General features: G+C 36.5%; 1 protein-coding gene across 1 annotated transcript in view; it reads left to right on the forward strand.

Annotated features, from left to right (window-relative positions):
* The window catches only part of LOC124859949 (neuronal acetylcholine receptor subunit alpha-3-like), a 28580-nt gene extending 25142 nt beyond the window's left edge, over positions 1-3438 (forward strand). Inside the window, exon 7 of the mRNA XM_047352863.1 lies at positions 2530-3438. Coding sequence (XP_047208819.1) covers positions 2530-2655 — 126 coding nt within the window. The 3' untranslated portion in view covers positions 2656-3438. The remainder of the gene's footprint in view (positions 1-2529) is intronic.
* Positions 3439-13347: the final 9909 nt, after the last annotated feature.

Here is a 13347-nt window from a genome sequence, read left to right on the forward strand (position 1 = left end):
TAAAATTACATGCAAGAAGATAGAACTCCCATTCAAATGATGGATGGTTGCAAAATTCAACAGATAGAACGGCGCGAGGAAGACCATGAAGAGTAGACAAAAAATAGCAGTGACACTTGTAATTAAAGAATGTCCATGCTAGGGGATCTACTGGTTCCAATATTTGCAAAATCCATCAGGGACAACAACTGACTGCATCAAATATATTGAGATCGGACTCACTGATGCTGTACCACACAGGGTACCAAATGTGTCAAGCCCCCCGTCTACATGTGGAGCCTGGAATTGATTCATTCTGCGTTCTGTTTTAAAATTGTAGCGTAGAAATCATTTAGTTATTCAGAAAAAACTCTACATAACATAACTGTGGCAAATATTATGGGGTTTTTCACTATTTTTCTTGCAACATTAACATCCTTTGTCTCACCAATTCAATCAAAGTGTAAGCTACTGCTTCTCATTTGGATTTACAGTTGGTTGGAAAACCAGCTACACTTTGCAGAGTAGCAGAGATATCATGAACATGTAAATATTTTTGAACTTTTCACCTGGATAGCATGTACTGTATAAAGATTGTTAGTGTCTTCATGTAAAATAAGAGTAAAAAGAGAATAAGACGAGGAAGGAATCCGATTTTTTCTTCTTTTTTTTTTACTCAAGCACATGCTTATTAATCTACTAGCTCGGTAAATCAGCCGGTCTACATGAAGGCTGTAAATAACATGTCACCACAAGAATTAGTACTTTATGTTAGAAATCATAACAAGGTGGTATCATGTGGACTTGGTGACCACTTCCCTAAGGAGAAGTTTGAGGCTTTATTTGTCGTAACTAACTCATTTAAAACACAAAAAGCTAGATCTCAGAAAAAATATTTGTTACATTTGATGTAACGCAAACATCAAGATTTCTAACATGAAGAATTACTGAATGTGTGGAACAAAAATGATCTCAAAACAAAATGAAGCTTTTACAATATAGAAAAGCTTCTACAAATATGTGCTCGACCATTCAGCATTCTAATGCAGACAGGAAAAACCTGATCTTTTTTTAGACCTTTTCACATGACAGCGTTTCTTCTACATAAAAAAAGAATACAATTTCTCTTTTTACCATGTAGTTGGATTATATTCTTATTTTTTTGATGAAGTTGAATTTGTACGTGTGTATTCATTTATACGTGCATAAACAAATTTATACACGTTTATACAGATTTATTGTCCTTAATCTCTGTTTGACAATTATAGATTATTTTGGGGACCAGAGTGGTTAAATCTTTAAATTTAGTGACTAGATTTTGTTCTCACTGTTTGCACAACATAGAACTGTGCTTGAACATCTATGTGGTTATAAAAATTATACTTTTCTCTCTAAACACTGTAAAAAGCATTAACACTTCGCTATATTGGGAGTTTAAAGCTGCTTGTTTGTTCCAGAAGCAGGGCTTTGTGCATGACATCCCCACACGCTGGATGCCCCTGATATCTTTGTTGCTTCCTCAAAATGCACAGTAGCATTATGGTCACTGTATAATCATAATCTTATTTTACACACCTGAAAAACCATATATAGCATCGAGAAAATATGCGTGGTTCCAAAAGGCTTTCCAACAAACAAACAAACAAACAAGCTAAAACGTAAACAAATTCCAAAAAAAGTTTCTGTATTTAATATGTTCTGTAGCCCACAGCTCATAGTGAGTATTTTAGGTTTTCTAAATGCATTTTTGACCATGCCACTGTTTTGTGGATTTACATTATCTTCTTTTTTGTTGAATGCTGTTTTGTTAAATGTAGTTTATTGTTTTTGCAATAGACTACAGGGGTTGGACAATGAAACTGAAACACCTGGTTTTAGACCACAATAATTTATTAGTATGGTGTAGAGCCTCCTTTTGCGGCCAATACAGCGTCAATTCGTCTTGGGAATGACATATACAAGTCCTGCACAGTGGTCAGAGGGATTTTAAGCCATTCTTCTTGCAGGATAGTGGCCAGGTCACTACGTGATACTGGTGGAGGAAAACGTTTCCTGACTCGCTCCTCCAAAACACCCCAAAGTGGCTCAATAATATTTAGATCTGGTGACTGTGCAGGCCATGGGAGATGTGGCTCTTGATACATCACAAAGACTTGCTGTCTTGGTCACAGATGCGCCAGCAAGACGTGCACCAACAATCTGTCCTCTTTTGAACTCTGGTATGTCACCCATAATGTTGTGTGCATTTCAATATTTTGAGCAAAACTGTGCTCTTACCCTGCTAATTGAACCTTCACACTCTGCTCTTACTGGTGCAATGTGCAATCAATGAAGACTGGCTACCAGGCTGGTCCAATTTAGCCATGAAACGTCCCACACTAAAATGACAGGTGTTTCAGTTTCATTGTCCAACCCCTGTACATTGTGACTAGACCTGTTTTAAATTCAGGGTTTTACTCGTGCTGTGGAATGAACAGAGCTAATCAGCCACAATTTGATTGTGCTGTGTAATTAGAAAAATCAAAACTTTCCTTTCTGTTCTCTCCTTAGGTGGAGGATGACTGGAAGTACGTGGCCATGGTCATCGACAGGATTTTCCTGTGGGTTTTTGTAACAGTTTGTGTTCTGGGAACTCTGGGACTCTTTCTCCAGCCTCTTATAAGCTTCTTTAAATGAGAAGCTTGTCTAGCTTTCCCTGTCTAGTCCAATTTCTTCAGTTACTCCGGGAAATATCCTGCACTTAACCGTGTCAAATCAAGCACAAGACTACAGTTGTTGCCATTTTTAGGTCTCTGTCACTCCTCTCTCTGTGTCTTACTCTTCTCTGGGGCCCCATCTTTAGGCATCCCTTTTAGCTCCCAGCTGTAGATTTTCCTAAATAACCTAAACACATCTCCTCATTCCTTATCTATTTTGCCCTTTCAGTGTACAGTGCAATGCTGTAGCAATGCTATTATCTCGTCTTCTTCCCTGGAACACATATTTTCCAAAACCTGATCAACTCGTCGTCTCCCCCCTGTTTATTTTTCACCTCTCCAGCGTTTCGCTTTGAGCCACCACTGATGACATCTTTTCGCTGTCATCTTCTGTCACCCTTTGGATCCACGGTTTAGATGTCAGTTTCCAAATACTTCTTGGAAACATTTTTCACAAAAAAGAAAAAATAACATGAATAAGATTGCAGTAGCACTTTGTCATTGTAAACCAGTGCAATATTGACACTGTAGTTGGAAAGTATGACACAATATGCTCTTTTGTGCCTATGACAATTGCATAGACATTTTCTGATAACAAATAATGATTTTGTTGTCAAAAACCTTTAGTTACCCATGTTTATGGTTTTCTTGTAGAAAAAAATATAGTGCATGCTGGCCTTTCACTTTTAAATATGACATGTTTTCCATTGTATATATATATATATATATATATATATATATATATATATATATATATATATAGTACTGTTCAAAAGTTTTAGGCAGGTGCTGTAAACAAAGAATGCTTTCAAAAATGGAAGTGTTAATCATCTTTTTTTCATAAATCAACAAAATGCAGTGAATGAATAAAAGAGAAATCTAAATCAAATCAATATTTGGTGTGACCACCCTTTGCCTTATAAACAGCATCAATTCTTCTAGCTACACTTGCACACAGTTTTTGAAGGAACACGGCTGGTAGGTTGTTCCAAACATCTTGGAGAACTAACCACAGATGTGTGGATGTAGGCTTTCTCACATCCTTCTGTCTCTTCATGTAATCCCAGACGCACTCCATGATGTTGAGATCAGGGCTCAGTGGGGGCCAAACTATCACTTCCAGTAAGTCTTGTTCTTTACGCTGAAGATAGTTCTTAATGACTTTGGCTGCATGTTTGGGTTCGCTCACTTAGCATTTTGTAAATTGATAAAAATAAACAATCATTTATATTTCTGAAAGCATTCTTTGTTTACAGCATTTTTGCACACCTGCCTAAAACCTTTGCACACCACTATATTTGCACAAGATAGGCATTCAGAACAGGTGTTTGCAATGTATTGAGGCACTTGTAACCACAAAATGTACAACTAAACCTGTAAAATGACTTGAAACAATAAAATCAGTATTGCAATTTATTATAATCAGTAAAATTCTCTGTTTCTGTTTTTTTTTGTTATGTTTGTTTTATATTGTATTTTTCTTATTATATTTAAAGACCATGTCTAGCTCTTAAAGCTGCTGAAGTTTTCATGCTGTGAATCTGCTGTCACTCACAATTCTCAGGGTCTAATCCCAAAACAACTCCAGAGAGAAGAAGTAACTGACTGATGCAGATTGCAAAAAAGAACCAAATTCCTACTTGTTAAGGAAACAGAACAACACTTTCAGACTGAGCTGATCAACAGTAGCACTTTGAAGCAGCCACAGTGCATTCACATGGTCAGCATAATAACAAGGATGTTCATCAGTTAAAAAATGTGAACAACTGTCTCATGGTAAAGTGACTGTATATGAAATTATTCAGTATAGCTTTTGCTAAGCTGGTCTTTCAATCAGCTTTATTTTGTGTCTGCTTTATTTAGTCAAGATTGAAATAATGATTATTTAACACAATTACCCAAAAGTGTGAAACTACATTGTATTTGAAGCATGGTAAGAACAAAAGTCAAGTGTACTTTCAAAGCGTAATGTAAATGAGCATGTTTAAACGATTATTTCTAGTAACGTCCGTGGGAATAACTGAAATGATTATTCAGTGAGGAATTTGCACAAACTATTATCCTCATCCGTTTAAAAATCTGTTTAGTCTCAAAATAGACTGGATACGCTCAATCACATCAATGGTTGTGCACTTACAGGAGAGAGATTAGGTTTTTTCTTTATTTTCACCCTCTCTTAAAGGTCACCCATGAGTATAAATGTGCCTTTGAGCTCTAACAAACACATACATATAAATGTGCTGAATGTTTAGGGTAGTGACAGCACAACATCTCAGTTAAAATATAGTGTGACTGTGGCTTTGAGTAGCTCATCCCATGCCTCTGAACAGCTCAACAGTTCAATTTAATCCCTGCTTGAGTGTACTCAGTGAGTACACATTTGTCCATGCCTGTGAGAGAGGAGAGGAGAACAGAAAGGCTTCACGTGTCTCCTGAAGATGTAAGAGTGGCTGAGATGATGACAGAGCTCATGCATGTATGTGAGAGTTCCTGTGTGCTCCTGGTAGCATGAGTCTCACTGATGTCGGATTAAGGGATGGATGGAGGCTAAAAATGGAGATGAAGCGGAAGCTGTAGTACAGACACACAGCAAATAATTTGTCTCTGTCTTCAGACTGACAGTCACATCAGCGTCTCCCTGTGACAGATTGAGGATGTCAATTAGAGATCCACCAGTTTTTCAATCTATATTTGGACAGTAGCCATCTGATGCATGGACCACTAACACGCTCTATTTATTGCAATGCCTCTTAAACTAATCGTGTAGAGAGTGAAATAGCAAACAAGCAAGACATTGCTGTGCTAATTTATCCGTTTTCACTTCATTAACCTTCCCATCGCTTCAGGACAGCTATTTTTTCTTTGACTTCAGCAACAGAACGAATGAAAGAATTGGCATCTTCAAGACAGCTTCAGCCACTTAGTCTGAATTTGAAATGGCTTGCCTTTGATATTTTAAAAGCAGCTGGATCTTTGATTTATTGTACTTCAAGTGCTTGGTGGCAGTCAAGTCGTAGCAGAGTGCTGCAAAGCTCTGGGTGGTAAATTCAGGGATAATACATTATTAAGACCATCACATGGATGAATATTTTACATGATTTGTTGCAGCTGACTCTTGACTATTGGAATCTAACTCACGGATGGCGACCTTCACGGCCTGTGCATTTATGAGATCTAATTTAGATTTTTTAGTGTTATTTGATACCAGCGTTTTTAAATAAAAAGCACAACTTTTACCAAAACAAAAACATTTAATAGCACATTGTCTTACTGTGCATGAGCCTCTCTTCTTGTCTGTCTCTTTCTACATACTTCTTGGTCTTTACTTCTAAGTTTTTTTTTAACCTGAGCACACATCAGGGTTGGATTACAGGATGAGACAGGGTCACTGCACTGCAAAGAGGTGGATGGTGAATTAGGCTGCTCTTTTCAGCCACTGGGTGCAGAATGGTACATGCCTACAGCCAGTCAACCATGGATAAGCAAAGGAGACTCACAGCTAAATAATTCATTCCAATAGGAGCCTTCAGAACATATGCGCACACAGATGAAGGGTTCTCTCCCACAAAAAAACTAGATGCTACTTGCACTAGATCAGTGCCCACACTTACTCATAAAGAGCAAGTTTCTAATTTTACTCCTTGATTAATATTTATAGGCCATTGTCTTGGAACTATTTAAAAATGCTTAAACAATTACTCTTTGAGTTTTCTTGGGTTTGTTTGTAAATTAGTCAAGAAATCAATAAAGTTTTAATTTTAGCCATGTATAATATTGAAGGTTTAATTATTGAAAACATCCATTTTTATAGCTATTGCTATATTGATTTGGATGCTAAAGTAGCAGTAAAGGGCAAATTCAGCATTTTTCAAGTGGAGGTCTACTAAACGGTTATGAGTAGTTAACTCGAACCTGCAAAAGAAACTCTCTGCTTTTAATTATTTTATAGAAAAGCCAGATTAGCTGGATGCAGAGGCTGAAGCCAATGGCTAGTCTGAGAAGGACCAAAGAGGGCCTCTATTGCCCTAAAATAACTCAAGTCTCAAAGTGGTTTTTCAGAATGCTATTTTATAAACCTTTAGCCTATCATCATGTTGGTATGAGGCTGGTATATAGACTAAAAAGGGGGGACATGACATAAATGATCCTTCTACGTTAAAATATACTACACAATTAACTCTTTCCACTTGGTTGTTGTTTATGTTTAGAAAGTATCTACTGCAGCTTTTATGCTTCATTAAAATCAACTAGATCAAAAAGCTTTATGGTGAAAGGCTTCAGCCCAAGAAGGCTTTTCAGAGATAATTTTTTTCTCCTTTTCTTCATTGTTTTGCTGAAAAGTGTGAAAGGACGTGTGAAAGTGCAGAAGCAAGCAGCACTGAAGTCACACTTTCATAAGAAGCAAGCTACGAAGGATTCAGCACCTTGGACAGCAACAGCAGCGTCACTCGCTTTTGTAGTTTTAGCACCTTCAATGACAAATGCAGACACAGAAAAGAGCAAAAACCTGAAATGTCATATGTTAAATAACTGTGTAACACCTGGACCATAACAAAACTTAGTTACAGCAAATATGTACTTACAATAACAACAAAAAGAAAAGTTATTGCTTTCTGTAAAGACAGGTGCATAAAACATTAGACATTTTTTTTTTTTTTTTTACTTATTTATTCATGGTTACATTTTGTGGCTGTCATACAAGATCAACAAGCAGATCCTAACAGCAGATGATTTGACAAGCTCTGTTTTAGTTTTAAAAACATTTTAAAGTTTTGAAGATTACAAGTAATTTTGTTTTTAAATATATACATAGTTATATTTATATTATATTTATATCTAAATTAGAATACATTCTGTTATGATTTGGGGTTGTTTGGTTTTTGGTTTCTGGTTTTTCTTATGTTTTTCACAGATAAGGTTTTGACTCGTTCTTTTGTTATTATTATTCTTAGATTTTGAATCATGCTTCTATTATTTTCCTGTTTATGCTTTTGTTTCATGTTTTTCTAGTTATATTTCTGTTAGTTTGTTTCCTTGGATTTGCGTTCTGTTCAAGCCATGTTTTGCTCCTGCCATGTTGTGTTCTCTGTCAATTAAGTTTATTCGGTTCACCTGTCCAAGTTAATCTGTCTCCTTGCTCCACCTGTACCATGCTCCATTTATACACACCTGTTCAGTTAGTCGTCGCGGAAACATTTCTCATGCTCATGTCTTGTTCTCAGATCATGTCTTGTTTTTTGCTCATGCCTGCCCGTTTGTTGTTTTGTTCCTGCCTCCTGCTGTGAGTGAGTTTTTTGTTATTAAATCTTTTGCACTTACCGTCACGACGCCTACTTGTCTGCATTCTGGGGTCCAATATCTCACAAACCATAACAATTCAGATGAGCTTTATTTGTCAAATTAAAACCTTTTTAAAATAACAACCTTTAAGCAGGTTTTAAACCTACTTTCATTAAACCCACATTTCTGTATTAAAATGTTTATTTTATTGGTCTGATTTAATATTCTATTCTTGTTTGCACTTAAGGCTCCAGAACCTACAAGAGTTTCTGCATCGGTGAAGCAGAAACTCATTCTCACAAACATTCATTCATAGACGGTTATCATCATCAAGAGGTGGATAACACAGACAGAACTAGACAAAAGCAGATTTGAATATATACATGTTAAGCATGCAGAGATATGGAGCCATGATTTCGCATATTATACATGGATATCTTCTCAGACTTAAATAAACACACATCCACAGAAAGAGAAAATAAACTTACAAACATATTGTACATGCCTCACTTGCACAAACAAACAAATAAGCCAACTCCCCTATGATCACCAACTACAGTGGCGTGCAAAAGTATTCATACCCATTGGGGTGACTGTGGCTCATACTGTCTAGAGTAGTCATCTTGCAGTCAGAAAGTTATGCTTTGTTTGCAGTTTTCTCTTTCCACGTCTGTGTGCCCCTGTGCACCCCCTTTCATCTGATACTACTAAAAAATTCCAGTGCAACAGTTACCTTCAAAAGTCATCTCATTAGTGAACAGGGTCCACCTGTGTGTAATCTAATCTCAGTATAAATCCAGTTATTCTGTGAAGACCTCAAAGGTTTGCTAGTGAACAAACATGAAGATGAAGAAACATACCTGACAAGTCAGGGATAAAGTTGTATCACATTAAAACGTGTAAATACACATGTATGCCACATTTTCTGATTTTTCATTGAAAGAAACCCCACTTCAAAACAGTGTATTCTTTTTCTTCCATTATGCAATTATGTTCTAGTTTGTGTTGGTCTATACATAAGATTTCTATAAGTTTGTAGTTGCGACTGTGATATATTGAAAACTTATAAATAATTTTGCAAGTCAAAGTACTTTGTGTACCTAAGTTTACTCCCTCTTTGCGAGCTGGAAATAAGTACCTATGACAAAATTGCATTTATTTCTTAGCATTGGGTTAGCTTTCTTTTAAGCACAATGTCATTGCATTTGTTGTTTTGTAAGTTGCTCTAATTAATAAAACATGTTTATACATATATAAATGTCATGTGATTTAACAGCCACATTGGTTGTTATAACTCTATTACCATGAGGACAAAGTGGGATGTGGTGATGAGGTTGCAAATGACCCTACAGCATGGGAATGTTAAATTAATCACGCCAATACATTCTGTTTTTATTTAGCAAATAGATAAATGTTATCTATCTGCATGACCATATATTTAAGCATTTAATTCAACCTTAAGCATTTAATTTAACCCAGTAATGGTTACCCTGATGCTGGTGTTGGAAGTTGCAGAATCAACCAAATAATTAAGATTCATCTACTTTAGACCATGAGTTGAAAAAGTCCAGCTTTTAACAACTGAGATATTGGAAAGAAAAACAATCAAATTATGGAAAAACAACCAGAAAACACATACACAATGCCATTTTTTAATTGAAAACAGTGTCTTAAATCTCTCATAGATTCAAATGAATGTTGTTTATTTCAAACATAACACTTGCACATAACACAAGTCACATCTCCCTTACTTCAGATAATGATTTCTAGATACTTTCTCCCAATAAAAAAATCATTAACTTATTCTAACTGCCTTACTTGTTGCAGACATGAGAGACTGCAGAGAGACTGTACTGTTACAATGTCAGATGGGCATTACTTTCGATCAAGTACCGTTGTTATCAGATCAGTCAGATGAAATTAGAAGGAAAATCCGTTTGAGGCAGCTGAACTAAAGCGTCATGTTTCAAGTCAATAACAGTCTGTGTTGGTGTGGAGGAAGAATAGCAATGGCCTTTCTGCTAGCTGTTTCCAGGTCAAGTTTGGAAGGTCCTCAACTGTTATATTTAGAAATGGATCTCAGTAATCATTCAGTGAATATTTGTAATTTCTCTCCTATTTTACCTATTTGTAGTTCTCTCAGTGAGAAGAGTTTGAGATGTATAAGCTTATCTGGGATCAGGCCTATTAAGGATGTGTGAGATTTAAGTTTCTCTTGGTCTGTACCCTCATCTCATTTATCAGCAGCTATTCTTAAAAAGAAAAAAAACCTCTTTGAAATAACAAACTGATTAAGATTAAAACCCCAGGCCTGGGGAGACATCGCTGTTTCCTCTTATCAATTAAATGCTTCTGTGAAATTATGCAGCTTTTAATTATGGGCCCAACGAAAGTTAAGAAAACAAAAACAACCCCAAAAAGAGGCAATAAAAGAAAAACAGACTCACACAAACAAGATCTGGTAACCACATAGCTGTAGAGACTGTATATATCAACTTTCACAGCTGTCCACGGGTTAACTGGGAAGGGATGGCCAGGTTTCCAGCCAGCGAGAAGTAATGTTTATGATTAGAGATGACAACGGGACGATCTCTGAGGCAGCAGCTGCCCAACCCACGGCTCCAAGTGGAGCAGAAAATTAGGATAATTTCATTGTGATAATCAGCCTCCTGTTATCCCTGTCGCTCTCACCCAAGGAGAAGGAAAAACGAGAAACTCAGGGGAGGTGGAGTGAGTGAGAGAAAAACAATTCTCTTTAAATGTTATATACATGAAGAAGGAAGATGAAAGAATGAAACTACAAAAGAAAAGAAAATGCATTTTTCGTGACTGGTCATCCTGATGTTCTTACCCAGATGTTCATTTAATGATGCCCAGTTGGAAACACTATTTTCAAATTACACAGCTCCAGTCTCGTGTGTGGAATTCGGGCCTTTTTGAAGTGCAGTGTGCATGTGTGTAATTGCCTTAGTTGCTCAACACAGCATTTTGCTTATAAGTTTTATTAGAAAATGCCAACCCTGCAGGGACACAACTAAACAAATAAATTCACCCAGTTCTATCAATTTACACCCGCTGAGAAATCAGCAGGTGTCGCGCAGTAAAGATATCACTTCCCACATTTCTTCATCAGATGTGTTGTTGGCCACAGCAATGGTTTATAAAGCTTTTTCACCATCTATGCAAAATGGTAAACAAAGTTAATGTTTTTAATTTACTTCAGGTATTCCTTTTTTCCCTCATACATACTGATCTGATTTCATTTTATGTGTCAGTGAAATACACCTTCTGTTGAGTTTTTAGTGTCATTTGTGTTTAGTCTTTTGAACCGTGATTTAGTTTGCCTTTTTTTGTTGGTGTGGGAAGCAAACACAGATAGGAAGTAGGAAACATCTTATATGTATTAAGACTACTTATATAAAGTGAGAACCAAAGCAACAAAGTAACAAAAGGAGCACAAGAGAGATAGAGAGCAAAGGAACATAATGATAGCAAGGAGTGAATAAAAGAGATAGTATATATAGCTGGAGAGGTGATTAGTGGAACAATGAATAGGTGAGCAATTGTGCTGCCGTGGACCTAAGGCTAAATCCCTTGTTTATGTGCACAAACTTGGCAAATAATGATGCTGTTTCTGATTCTGAAGGGAAGCATGAACTGACGTACTGATGGAAACGATAGAAACATTACAAACAGTGTAAATCTAACTGAGCAACATGGACACAGGAAAAATACAGAAATAGATGTAACTTTGAAAATAACTCAAAACATGAGATCCAGAACACAGACAAAACATAACTTAATGTACAGATGATGCCTTCTGTTTCTTTTCCTTTCTGCAATGTTCTGTCCTGTAAACAATTAATACTTTATAAGGAAAAAAACAGGGGAACCAATACTAGAACAGAATAAAATGTGTGGAAAATGTGTCTGCATGCCTATTTTTGTCTCTTAAATTCTTAATATATCCTCTTAAAACAGGTGTGTTAACTGCGTAACTGAGGAACTTTGTCTTTTGTTTAAAGTGATTTTTTAAATTTACTGCCTCCTCTACTACTCACTGACAGATTTTCAGTCACACCAGAACACATAGTTCAGGTATTATAGCAGATTCTGACATTTTATTTCACTCGGACATTGGAAAAATCTAATCTTGATGATTCGGATCCAACTTTATTGCTTTTGCAAGAGCAGGACTGGACAGAGGAGATGCTAACAGAAGGAACTGGACAAATAAGGAACAGGAGGTTGTTGGAAAATTAATACAGATAATCGCAGTTCAAAGAAATATCTGCAACACAAGATGAGTAGAACTCTACTGCAAATGACACTGTAGGAATGTTTATGTAGCTTTATCTTTTTGGACTTTTCTTCTGGGGGGCAACAGGGCTATAAAACTGAAGTTTTACTCATTTTGATTTAAAAAATGAATTAAAAGCCAGTCTCTATGCTTTTATTGCTCTATATTAACTTTGAGCTAAAATTGCTAAAATTATTAAACAAAAGTTATAACTTGGGTCCAGGAATAACGTCCAACCCAATTCACCCATGTTCTATCTGCAAGTAGGATTTCAAATTTTTTTAGGCAATAATACGGGGTGGGGGGGGGCTAGTGCCTATCTCCAGCGGTCATTGGGCAAGAGGCGGGGTACACCATGGACAGGTCGCCAGTCCATCTCAGGGCAACACAGACACAGAAAAAAACAACCATGCGCACACAACTAAAGACAATTTAGAGGCCTCAGTTAACCTAAAAGGCATGTTTTTTGGAATACGGTAGAAAGCCATGAATGCAACATCCACGCAGAAAGACCTCAGGCTGGGTTTCGAACCCAAGACCTTCTCGCTGCAAGGCATCAGTAGTACCCCTGCGCAGCCACTTAGGTTTTTAACAATGCAAAAACATAGCTCTCAGAAACAAACAAACAAAAAACAAAGTAAACAAAAGAAACTTTTACTATAAGAATCTCCTTTTTTGTGCTCGACCAGTCTATTTATTGTTCTTCATGCTTGATTCACTCTGAAGTAGTCCTAATTTCTATAAAGCATTAAAATTAGGACCAATTATGTATTCCCATTATTCCATTTTCACAAATAGAATAAAAATTTCAACAATATCAAAAATGCTTTTCATGTAATCATGTCATTTCATGTCATCTGTTTGAGGTCTGATAAGTTTAAGTATTCAAAACCTGCTAACCAAAAATGGTTTACTGCAGTTCGTACTCCTTCAGGCCGGCTAGAAATCCCTTTAATTTCATACCAAATCTTAAAATGCAAATTAGATACCAAGTTATGTGGCTGTAGACAAAAGTGTCTTTTCTTACAGTGCTTTCACCATGCACGCCACTGGGGAGTGTTCACTGTTTTGTCTTGTGGCCATGCTGCCTGA

Source organism: Girardinichthys multiradiatus, chromosome 23, assembly GCF_021462225.1.
Source record: "Girardinichthys multiradiatus isolate DD_20200921_A chromosome 23, DD_fGirMul_XY1, whole genome shotgun sequence".
Taxonomy (NCBI): domain Eukaryota; kingdom Metazoa; phylum Chordata; class Actinopteri; order Cyprinodontiformes; family Goodeidae; genus Girardinichthys; species Girardinichthys multiradiatus.